General features: G+C 39.6%; 2 protein-coding genes across 4 annotated transcripts; both read left to right on the top strand.

Annotated features, from left to right (window-relative positions):
* Nucleotides 1-395: 395 nt before the first annotated feature.
* LOC125220195 (squamosa promoter-binding-like protein 14) lies at nt 396-5,867 on the top strand. 3 transcript variants are annotated; one of them, XM_089062908.1, is made up of 12 exons: nt 396-724; nt 1,370-1,432; nt 1,535-2,176; nt 2,333-2,526; nt 2,701-3,536; nt 3,642-3,716; nt 3,805-3,912; nt 3,988-4,105; nt 4,249-4,384; nt 4,467-4,611; nt 4,695-5,270; nt 5,362-5,867. In XM_089062908.1, the coding sequence occupies exons 3-12, from the start codon at nt 1,563-1,565 to the stop codon at nt 5,755-5,757; spliced, it is 3,198 nt and encodes a 1,065-aa protein (XP_088919034.1). In that variant the 5' UTR covers nt 396-724; nt 1,370-1,432; nt 1,535-1,562; the 3' UTR covers nt 5,758-5,867. The 3 variants fall into 3 exon arrangements, with proteins under 3 accessions (XP_088919034.1, XP_047978310.1, XP_047978308.1); XM_048122353.2 differs by lacking the exon at nt 1,370-1,432 and having other exon boundaries at nt 2,701-2,988; nt 3,082-3,536; XM_048122351.2 differs by lacking the exon at nt 1,370-1,432.
* Nucleotides 5,868-9,787: 3,920 nt separating this feature from the next.
* GALS1 (glycosyltransferase family protein (DUF23)) lies at nt 9,788-11,526 on the top strand. The gene is made up of 2 exons (XM_048125909.2): nt 9,788-10,973; nt 11,079-11,526. The coding sequence occupies exons 1-2, from the start codon at nt 9,862-9,864 to the stop codon at nt 11,437-11,439; spliced, it is 1,473 nt and encodes a 490-aa protein (XP_047981866.1). The 5' UTR covers nt 9,788-9,861; the 3' UTR covers nt 11,440-11,526.
* Nucleotides 11,527-12,721: the final 1,195 nt, after the last annotated feature.

Raw genomic sequence — 12,721 nt, forward strand, 5'->3', positions numbered from 1 at the left:
GTCCTACTCGGCTATTCGTGTGCCCCCTAATTAAATGCGAGTTAACACGCGCGTTTTCGGACTGTTTTAACACCTTTTCTTTCCCATTAATCTAGCTTATTGGATATCGGATCAATCCTACTCGGCTACTCGTGTGGCCCCTAATTAAATGCGAGTCAGCACGCGCGTTTTTGGACTGTTTTAATACCTTTTCTTTCTCATTAATCTAGTTTATCGGATTTTGGATCAATCCTACTCGGCTATTCGTGTGCCAACTAATTAAATGCGAGTCAGCACGCGGGTTTTCGAACCGTTTTAAGTTTTAACATCCCTAATTAAAAAAAAAGGTGTGTGGAAAGAAGAGAACAAAGCAAAGGTAAATGTGAAACAAAGAAAGCAACAAACAAAATGAAACGAAAGTACGAAGAAGAAAAGTAAAAGAGAGAGTTGTGCAGAAAATATAGAGAGAGAAGTCTTCAATCCTTTCATTTTTGCTTCCTTTCTCCTTCTTTTCCTTCGCAGATCTCTCCTCACTTTCTTCAGTTTTCAAGATTCAATCCGTCCTTTTGAATTCCTCTCCAATTCTACTGCAAAACCCCTTGAAAAAAAATCCACTCGGTTGACTCATCGGAGACGAAGGCGGCGATGATTGATTGTAGCTGTGGAGTCAGAAATCTTGACTCTGATGTTGAATAGTCGAATCGAAACCGAATAATTTGGAGATGAATTGCTTTGATCCGTAAAGGTGCTGTCTTTTCTTCCGTCTTCCGTTTGTATGTGTGTGATTGGTGATTACTGTACTGATTTCACCTTTTGTTGACCTCGATTCTGATTGGACTGCACTGAATTTGTTGTTGTTTCCGTTTAATTCCCTTGGCGACTAGCTTCAGCTAGAATTAGGTTGAGTTTTTCGAGAATTTTGGTGATTGTTGTACGGATTTAACCTTTTGTTGACCTCATTTTTTCGATTCTGATTGGACTGTGCTGAATTTGTTGTTTCCGTTTAATTCCTTTGGCGACTAGCTTGAGCTAGAATTAGGTCGAGTTTTCGAGAATTTTTTGCGTAATACTGGGATTGATAATCCTTTGAAGTTTTGAGTTAATATTCTATGTTGTTATTATCTCTTCTTCTTCTTCTTCTTCTTCTTCTTTTTGGGTCAAAATCCCTAGTTTAGCCATCAATTACTTGACTGAGTTTCTTCTCGTTTCCAATTTATTGTCTTCCTTACTTCAAATTGAGGAGATATGGGTAGTATGGGGAAAGGTAACAAATTTGATGGGGCAACGCTAACAGAATGTTATGCTTGAATCGGAATGGTTACACATCTATCCTGTTATACTTTTGTCATGTTAAAATGATCTAGTTTATGACTGGCTGGTTGGGAGTTAGGTGGTATACACATTCAAGTTTGCCTGGATTTTTCCAACTTCTGTTACAAATGTTACAAATATGGTAACTGGACATTCTTATCTTTCTTCTTGCTCCCTCTGAAATTGTGTTTAGTTCCTCGACATTGATAATTTTGGATAATGAAGTTGTGTTCTCTTTTTTCAGGAGTTAATAAAGTTGTGATCTCGTTCCAATGGAAGAGGCAGGTGCAAAAGTAGCTTCCCCAGTTGCCATCCACCAAGCACGAGCGCAGAGATTTTGCAATCCACATCCAATAGTGAAGAAACGTAGTGTGCCTTTTTATCCTTCTGGCTACGTTACTCAGAACACTCCTGATAATTGGAATTCGAAGTCCTGGGACTGGGATAGTTCAAGGTTTATTGCTAGACCATTGCCATGTGAAGGAAACCAAGTGATAAGAGGGGCACATGTGCCACTTGATTTGACAAGGAACAAAGAAGTTCAGAATAGTGCTTTGAATCCCTCAGAGCATAATCAACTCGGAAAAGATGATGAAAATCTTCTACTGAAGCTTGGAGGTGGAGAACAACAAGCCGTGAGCAATGGCAGCCATGGTAGCATGAATTTAATGGAAGAGACACAACCTGTGTCCAGGCCGAGCAAGAGAGTAAGGTCAGGATCACCTGGTACTGCTAACCGTCCACTTTGTCAAGTGGATGATTGCAAGGAAGATCTCTCTACTGCCAAGGACTATCACCGGCGACACAAGGTGTGTGAGGTGCACAGCAAAGCTGGTAAAGCTTTAGTGGGAAAACAGATGCAAAGATTCTGCCAACAGTGCAGTAGGTTCGTGATATTGATCATTTTCATTAACCATTGTGGATTGTCTTATTGGTTTTGCATTTTATCTTCACTTCACGAAGGTTATTGGCCTCAGAGGATGTAGTCTAGGTTTCCACTTGGAGATGTTTCAGTAAATGATGGCACATGTGTTTTTAACAGGTTTCACCCTCTTGCTGAATTTGATGATGGAAAAAGAAGCTGTAGGCGCAGGCTTGCTGGACATAATAGGAGGAGGAGGAAAACTCAGCCTGAAGAAGCTACTCCACAGGCGCCAGTTCCCAGTGGTGCCCCCAATGATATCAATTGTGAGGTGGATGTCATCAATTTACTGGCGGCACTAACTCGTCCACAAGGTACTATAATATTAGCTACTAATGGTTTTTTTGGCTGTTAGGTGATTTCAACTAAGATGTAATCTCTATCCTGTTCTTGCTATAAATTATGATTGTAGCTCTTATGTTGTCCTTTGAAGTACTCGCATCTACTCATTAGATATGCTGCGAATTGCTGATTTCTGTAAATCACAGGGAACCCTGAGGACGGGAAGGCTAAATTCTCCTCTATACCTGATAACAATCAGCTGGTCCAAATTCTTAGTAAAATAAATTCATTACCGGAAATCTTAGCAGCCAAGCTGCCTCATTTGAAGACTACAAGTGGAAGTGTATCCGATCATACAAATTCTGGAAATCAGAACCAAATGAGTGCAAATGCTTCTTCCCCATCAACCATGGACTTACTTGCTGGTCTTTCAGGTGCTCCTGGAATGCCTTCTGATGCCTTAGAAATTCAATCTCAGCCAAGCAAAGATAAAAGTGAGTTTGAAAAGAGTAAATCACCTGAAGTTGACAATGCTGCACGTCTAGATACACAAAAAGGATCTGTTGTGGAGTTTCCCTCTGTTGTAGGTGAGTGGAGTAGTGCAAGCTGCCATCCTTCACCCATGGAGGAAGTAGATTGTCATGTTCCAGAGACATCACCAAGTCTGGATTTACAGTTGTTTAGTTCCTCACCTGAAGATAATAGTTCAAGGAAGTTGCCGTTAAATGCAAGCTATCCTTCATCCAACAGTAGTAATCCTTCACAAGATATATCACCCACATCTTCACCACCTCTTGTGCGTGATCTATTCCCAATGCAGACTTCGAGAGAAACAACGAGGAGCAATCATTTTTCGAATAGTGAAGATGAACTTGCACGTGCGAAATCAACCGTAAGCAATGGGTGCAGTACATCGCTTTGTCTTTTTGGTGGCTCAATTCAGCCTGTTGAAAATGCTTCGATTCAAAGTTCCCCATACCAAGCTGGCTATACATCTTCCGGGAATGATCATTCACCATCCAGCCTGAATTCTGATGCTCAGGTACCTCACGTACCATTATCTTGGTATCTTTACCAAACTTTTAGTCATGACTTATTTTCATAGTTTACCTAGCATATTTTAACAGATTTTACATCTCTCTACTAGGATCGCACTGGCCGAATCATTTTCAAACTATTTGACAAGGATCCTAGCCATTTACCTGGCTCCTTACGGACTCAGGTTGGTATATGCTGCTTTTATTCGGCTATGTTCACAATTTCATGGCCTGTGGGCAAGACCTAATGACATGTGATGTCTCTACTTTCAGATATTCAATTGGCTTTCAAACAGTCCATCAGAAATGGAGAGCTTTATCAGGCCTGGTTGCATAGTCCTCTCATTGTATCTATCAATGCCATTATACGCCTGGGATCACGTGAGCGCATTTCTATGAATATACTTGGCTAGTGTAGTGTGGCTTTTGTTGACCAGCTTTCTGCCCCTTCTGCAGATAGAAGAAAACCTTTTTGATTGTCTCGGTTCTTTAGTAAAAGGTGTTGATGTAAGCTTCTGGGGAAATGGAAGATTTTTGGTTTGTACTGAGAGACAAATGGCTTCCCATAAAGATGGTAAGTTTGCTGTTTTTATATTTCTTTGTCAGTCGGTCCAGCAACTGAAGGTTTTAGGTCATTTACTGGACTGAGGGTGTTGCCAATTTTTCCCTTTCCGTTGTGCTTCTTTTAATAATTATAAATTTCTTTTGCATCTTCAGGGAAGATCCGTCTCTGTAAAACATGGAAAGGCTTTGCTATGCCAGAACTGATATCAGTGTCTCCTGTTGCTGTTATTTCCGGGGAAGAGACCTCTCTTGTATTGAGGGGAAGAGGTTTGACAGCTCCAGGGACCAAGTATGTGTGATTGGTATTTTGTTGAGCTGTAATTGTTAATTCGTCGTTTTATTTGATCATGCAACTTTCGTTGTGTATGCAGAGTGCACTGCACACATGCAGATGGATATAATATTGAAGAAGTTAGAGCATCATCGTCCCAAGATGGTGCACTTGATGAAATCAACTTGAGTAGCTTTAAGATAGATGGAACAACGAGTAACATGCTTGGTCGCTGCTTTATTGAGGTAGCAATTTTGAAAGCTTTCAGTTCCTAAAAAAAAAAGAGAAAGGACTGCATGTGGATCATTGACGTTCTGAATATTTACAGGTCGAAAATAGTTTTAGAGGCACCACTTTCCCGGTAATCATAGCTGATAAAACCATCTGCCATGAGTTGAGGCTCCTTGAGCCTCATATTAATGGCAATGCTCACGTTGAGAGTACAGGAAGGTCCTGGTCTAGGGAAGAAGTTGTGCATTTCTTGGATGAACTCGGATGGCTGTTCCAGAGAAAGAGAAACTCTACATTGTTCGTGGTCCCAGATTACAGGCTTAATCGGTTCAAATTTCTCCTCATATTTGCTGTCGAGCACGACTTTTGTGCTTTGGTGAAAACTCTCCTGGACATCCTGCTAGAACTAAACATGGGCAGGAAAGGGTTAGTAACGGAGTCTATGGCAATGCTATGGGAAATCCACCCCTTGAACCGGGCAGTGAGAAGGAGGTCCCGAAGGATGGTTGATTTGCTTGTCCATTACTCCGTTATCGACCCTGATGATGCTTCTGAGAAGTACATATTCGCACCTAATTTAGCCGGACCTGGCGGTCTCACACCCTTGCATTTGGCCGCGTCTGCAACTTCCTCAGAAGACTTGATCGATGCCCTAATAAGCGATCCTATGGAGGTAACACCATTTCGTTTTCACCCCTCAATGGTAAAAAAACCGAAACTGCAGATTGGTTTCTTAACATTTCTCTCCATATGTTTTCATACAGATTGGGCTGCAGAGCTGGAATTCTGCGTTGGATGTGAACGGATTATCTCCACATGCATACGCCCTGATGAGGAACAATCATTCATACAACGACCTTGTGGCGCGCAAGGTTGCAGAAACAAGAAACGGGGAGGTGTGTGTGGAGATAGAAAAGGAGAGGAAGCCATTGGAAGTCGAGGTGAAGAACGGGAGATGCTCCAGATGTGCAGTTGTAGGGTATCGACTACAGAGCAAACGATATAAAGGCTCGAAAGGATTGCTCCAACAACCTTACATCCATTCAATGCTCCTCGTTGCTGCTGTGTGCGTCTGTGTCTGCGTCTTCCTGAGAGGGCACCCTTACGTTGGCTGTGTCGTTCCATTCGCTTGGGAGAATCTCGACTACGGCCCACGTTAAGCCCGTGGTTTTTTTTTTTTTTCCTTCCTTTCTTCCTTCAACATATTTATAAGTAATGTACCTCTGATAAAATGGTCATATAGTGTTTATTCAATTCATTATTAGTATCACTATTTGTTTGTTTTGATGTGTAGGATTTCCTTTTTTTAAACTACTAGAAAATAAATTTAGGGCATTGGGAAAAAAATCATTTAATGCCTATTTATTTCTGTTTCCTAAGTTCAGTGTAATGGATGATACAAATAAATGAAGGCCACAACAATTACATTTATTCCAGCATTTATTTGTATGTTTGTTTGTTGTATTTTAAAGCTGGTTTATATTTTATCAATTTAATTTGATTTATTGAATTTTTCATAATTAAATTATTGTGACATAATGATTTGGTGAGTAGGGCAGCTGCATCCAACCATGGAATCACATGCTAAATTGGTGGCTGAGATTTAGGGAGATGGGTTTGTTTGTTTGTTTGTACTTTGTGCTATATAGCTTTTCACTTGGAATATATGTATCTTTTTTCTTATATTTTCATATATAGTGTAAAGAGTTTGTTGTTTTAAAAAATCTAATTGTTTTCCTCTATTTTAACACATTTAACAACTCCATTTGAAATGACGTGTCATTCAAGAATATGATCATTTTTTTATAAACATAAAATGTGCTCATATTTCGTATTTTTTCATAAACAATCAGAACTAAGATATTATATTTTCATATTTAGTAAAGAGTTTGTCTCTTTAAAATGTCTGATTATTTCAGTCTACTTTAATATGTTCAACAACTCCATCGGAAATCTCGTATCGTTCAAGAATGTGATCATTTTGAATGAGAGACAGAGATTTATATACTTATTCAGTCCACGAAAAATAACCTTAGGAGTGGACTATACATATTTTCAATTTTAAAAAATAAAAATAAAGTCAAGGTGAAGTGGAGTAAAAAAATTATTGAAGTACTAGGAGTATTATTTAGCAAAAAAATGAGTCCCTTCTAACTAAATAGGAAACTTACTATAAATTAAGAGCACTCCCAATGGAGGTGGCGAATTCTCGGCGATAAATCGCCGATTATCGCCGAATTATCGCCGGCCATTGTGGCGAAGTCGGCGATAATTCGGCGATAATGTTACCGTTGCTTCGCCGAGTGGCGATTTATCGCCGGATTATCGCCGAGCGATCGCCGGCCACTGTGGGCGACGCTCGGCGATAATCGGCGATTTTTAAAATTTTTTTTTTTTTTTTTGGCCGAACGGCTATTTTATCCCACCCCTATAAATATTTCATCCTCTTCCTCCATTCATCACCCACAAACTTCATTCATCCTCTACCTGGCTGACGGCATCTATCCGCAATGGCCCGTGTTTCTGAAGACGATCAGATGCCCACTCGGAGATAGAAGAAGGTATTTTGCCCGAGCGCAAGAGTCTGCGCGCAAGGATGTGGAGAGGGCATTTGGGGTGCTCCAATCGCGATTTGCACTGGTAAAGGGTCCGACGCGCTTTTTCTACCAGGGGGATATTGCCGATATCATGTATGCGTGCATCATCATGCATAACATGATCATCGAAGATGAACACGAAGGCGTCCTCGACGTCACCAACGACCCAAGTGTTGCATCATCGAGTCACGGTGTCTCAACCGAGTCCGCCCGCCAGGGTGTACCGCACAACGAACATGAACGGTTCCAGGCGTTCATGGACATACACCAGAAGGAGGCCCATCAAGCACTACAACACGATATCATCGAAGAATTGTGGGCAAATAGAAACCGCGCCCACCGCCCTTGAATTTTTTTTTCTTTGAATTTTTTTTTTGATTTTTTATTTCCATTCGTGTACTTTTTTTTTTTTTAATTTTCTTCGTTGTAATGTGTACCCGTGTTTAATACAACGAACTTTATTACTATTTATTTGATTTATCTTTATAAATTAAATAAGCTAGCTTTATTATATATAAAAATAAAACAATTAAATTAGTGATGATGTAAAAATGAAATGTTGAGTTAGGGAGAAATAAGGGAGAAATAAGGGAGAAACCATTGTAGGGGTTGGCTAAAAACTGGGGATAAAATGTGATGCTGATGTGGCGCTGATGTGGCAGGAGTTAGGGAGAAATAAGGGAGAAATAAGGGAACTCCATTGGGAGTGCTCTAAAATGAACTGCATCAAAACTATTCAAATAATTCAATCACAACAACAAAATCAAGAATTCTCTTAAATTATAAGCTAAACAAAGTAAAGAAAACACGACAATGTACAGATATGACAAGCAATATTCCTCTTTCTATTTTACAACAAAATATTATCCATAGTAAAAGTATAGTATAAAATCGAGTGTTGCCTCTACATAAGTACTTACATGTCCCTCACTTTTGGAAAACTTTATCAATTCATACAACAAAAATAAAGAAGACAAGAATTACAGATTCAGTAATAGACATCGTGCTTCAATATGTGTCCCAATTCTATTGTATTGCTCATATAATATTTATATATTTGTTTTTCACTTTTTCCAAGAGTGAACATGAAGAAATTGTGATGTCCCATTTTAGCATTATTACCCAATAAAATGTGAAATAATAATTGGTGGAAGCCGACATAAGTCGTTAGGATAAATTTCACCTTTCTTAATAAAAATAAATATAGCTGTAACCCAATTATTCATTTTCGGAATCTATTGGTATCAATAAATAATGAGCTGTGTTGTCCTCCTACATCTAATTGTAATTTGAAATCATGATTAAGTATACACAATAAGTGAACAATTAAAGAAGTTTAACTTGTTAAGAAGCATGTATAATCCGTGAAATATAAAGACTACCAAAATTAAACTAAACATCTAATCTTGATGTCACCATATACTAGAACCTAGTAATTATAATCTAATGCTTCTTATTCAGCAATTCATCCAAAAAAGGACTAATTCACTTCATTTAAGTTACAATTTAAATTTAATTTTGGGAGCATCATTAAAATCATGTAAATAACTTTGAACGACCCAAACAAGAACTATAAATATGATCATTAATATGCACCTATTGTTAAATGTATTATTCCAGGGGAAAGAAAGCTTCCAAACTATATAAATAAATTAAATGAAAGTGAATCCCCTCTGTAACCTTTTCCTCCCAGCTCATAATCATCACCATCTCCAGAGTGGGGGTTCTGTTTCAGCATAATTTTGTCTCATTATACAATGGTAACGTCGTATACGAAAAAAAAAAAGATAAAAAAATAAAAAAATACTATGAACATAGAAATTAACTATGTTTCTCTACACATCAAATTATATTCCATAAAAATCTCAATTTGAGATTTAATCATATTATTAAGTAATAAATAATAATCAAAACCGTATCCGGATTGGAGTTGACATCTAAGTAAATAGTAAATCAAAATCTTATTTAAGATTAGTAAACAAAATTTTCCAATCTTATAATGATTCGAAATATAATCTATTAATACTCCTATAAATCTTAGTATTATAAATTATAATCGAACTGATACGGCATCTTCTTTCCAATCTTGAAAAGTATGTTAAATTCACTTCATTCAACATAAGTCAACAACCATAATAATAATAATAATAATAATAATAATAATAATAATAATAATAATAATAATAATAACATCATAATTCATAAACCGGTGATAGTGTTAATCGATCCGATCTCATCTAGCTCTGTCACTACCTGTTATAAGGGAGATGCACGCACGCCTCCACGCGTCGTTGCATGCAACGCGAGCTATGTTATCGATGCCCTTATGCCTCATTTCAATGAAGCAAGCTCGTGCAAAAATTAACTTTTCTAAATGTATCAAATTTTTTAGTCTCTTCTTGTAATAATTAAAGATAAAGATAGTGAAATTATGAAATCTTGAATTTGGTATTTTCCGAGAAAAAAAAAAGGAAAATAGAGGCAATGATTAGAAAGAATTGCATTCCCGTAAATATGAAGAGATCCAGGGGCAAACAAAAAAGGAAAAAATAAAAAGAGGCATAAAAAAAATATGTATATTCATTGGATTACAGCATCAGAGCTTTCCTCACACAACACCACACCACACAACAGCACAAAGCTGTCGGTCAATTTCCACACTCTCCAATGAAGAAAGGTGGAGCTCCGCCTCCCTCCGCCTCCGCCTCCGCCAACCCCTTCGCCAAAATCTTCCTCTGCTTCGAAACCAAATCCTTCCTCGCCACATTCCTCGGCCTCACCCTCGTCGTCATCGTCTGGAATCTCCAGCCCTACTACGACAACATCCTCCCCACCGCCCGCTGCTCCACCGCCGCAGTATCTCCGTCTGCAAACACAAACACCAACACCAACACCTCCCCAATCTCAGCGCAGAAGCTCGTCGCCGATCCAAACAAGCGCACCTTCCAATCCTACGGCAGCGCCGCCGCGCTATTCGTCGAAATGGGCGCCTACCGCGGCGGCCCCGCCACGTTCGCGGTGGTCGGGCTGGCGTCGAAGCCCACACACGTGTTCGGCAAGCCCTGGTACAAATGCGAGTGGGTCCCCAACAACGGCAGCGCCTCAATCCGAGCAAAGGCCTACAAAATGCTGCCGGATTGGGGCTACGGCCGCGTCTACACCGTCGTCGTCGTCAATTGCACATTCGCGGAAAACCCTAACTCCGACAACAGCGGCGGAAAGCTCGTGCTCTACGCCTACTACGGCGAATCCCCAAGGAAATTCGAGAAATTCACCGCCATGGAAGAGGCCGCCGGAGCTTACAACGAATTGGACTACAAGCCGCCGTATAAGTACGATTACCTCTACTGCGGCTCATCTCTGTACGGCAACATCAGCGCCGGGAGAATGCGTGAATGGATGGCCTACCACGCCTGGTTCTTCGGTGCCAAGTCGCATTTTGTGTTTCACGACGCCGGAGGAGTGTCGCCGGCGGTGAAGGCGGTGCTGGAGCCATGGATTCGCGCCGGGAGGGTTACGCTGCAGGATATTAGGGCGCAGGCGGAGTACGACGGCTACTACTACAACCAGTTTTTGGTGGTGAACGATTGCCTCCACCGCCACCGCTACGCCGCGAATTGGACGTTCTACTTCGATGTGGATGAGTACATCTACCTCCCCGACGGCGGCACCTTGGAGTCGGTGCTCACCGATTTCTCCAACAACACACAGTTCACCATTGAACAGAACGCAATGTCGAGCTCTCTCTGCTTGAACGATCCATCTCGAGATTACTCAAGGTATCCCTAACCTAACCTAACCTAAATCAAAATCAGCTACTGAATTGAATGCTCAATTCGTGTTAATTGAAAACCTAATTCTGTGAAATTTGGGGGAAAACGCAGGGAATGGGGGTTCGAGAAGCTGACATTCAGAGATTCACGAACGAGGATGAGGCGAGATCGGAAATACGCGATTCAGGCGAGAAACGCCTACGCGACCGGCGTGCACATGTCGGAGAATGTCGTCGGCGGGAGCCTCCACAAGACGGAGAGCAGGATCCGGTACTACCACTACCACAACACGATCACCGTGCACGAGGAGCTCTGCCGCAACCTCCTCCCGGCGAAGGCGGCGAACGCGACGACGTGGCTGGACAAGGTCCCGTACGTGTACGACGAGAGCATGAAGAAGCTGGGGCCGGTGATTAAGCAGTTTGAGCGGAACGCTATCGGCGCCGCCCTGCAACGGCGACTCCGGCGATAGTAATTTTAAATTATTTTTTGGAAGCTATTTTTCGGTGTATAAAAAAGAAAAAAATTATAATTACCAGCTGTTTTTCATTTTTATTAATATTCTTTATTCTCTTTGATCGATTTCTGGAAAAGGTGAATGATTGGAACCGACACTAAATTTATGTTTCCGTTTAGCGCTGAAAATTTTTAGGGACGCGTGGCTACTCTTTTCGAATAAAAATAGAAAATATCGGCTAAAATAACACATTTCATACGAGATTTTATGAGTAGGTTAATATGTTTAATTGAAAATAGAAAATGTGAATGGAAGTATAAAATAGAAAGAGAAAGAGAGTTCAATATTTAATTAGGTTGAAAAAAATAGTTGGGTTACCTAGGTATATTATTTGGAGAGAAAAATTTTATGTGAAAGTGTAAATGTGTTTGTTATTTTATTTGAAACAAAGTAAAAAGGAAAATGTACCATCTTTAATGAGACAGAAGAAGTAGTATATAGGAGTATTTACTTTTTTCGGGCTTTGAAACTTGATAGTAAAAATCGTAAATTTGTTATCATCAATTTTCTCCGCTAGTTGATCAAGAAAAATTGATTCTAAGGTGGCTTGTTGGCGACAGGGAGACAAAGAGAGGTAGATGTTGGTCATGGCCGACACCAACTTTGATCGGTGATCAGGCTAGCATTTAGAGGAGTGAAGAGATAATAAAATACTACTCCCTCCATCCCATAATAATTGTCACTTTTATCGTGGGTATGAGTTTTAAGAAAGTAAAGAAACGTTGGTTGAAAAAATTAATATAATGTGAAACTTATTTTTTATATTGATTTTATAATAAAATCTGAATGAAGTGAGTTAGGGGAATGTGAGACCTACTTATTATTTATGGTAAAAATAAAGTGTGACAATGATAATGGAATGAACCGAAATAGAAAAGAGTGATAACTATTGTAGAACAAAGGGGTAGAAGAGATGATAAAGTAAGATAGAGTAATTATATAATACAGTACTACTTATTTTGTGAAAATTAGAAAAGATTGAACTTGGAGTGGAGAAGTACTCCTTGTAAATAAATTATTAATTTCAAGCGATGAACATGATAAAAAGAAGTTATTTTGTATATTGCATAATATAAAATGATAACTTTGATAGATTTCATTCGGATTCGTCGGTCAATTTCATTTTCAACTATAGTAGTAGTGTCGAGACTTGTGTTTTTGTTGAAAACATTAATTAATGATTAGAGATAGTGACCATGTAATACGCCGTAGATCTTTGGACACGTGGCGAGACATT

Source organism: Salvia hispanica, chromosome 1, assembly GCF_029641045.1.
Source record: "Salvia hispanica isolate PSC_SH4W2 chromosome 1, Shi_PSC_v1, whole genome shotgun sequence".
Lineage (NCBI taxonomy): Eukaryota > Viridiplantae > Streptophyta > Magnoliopsida > Lamiales > Lamiaceae > Salvia > Salvia hispanica.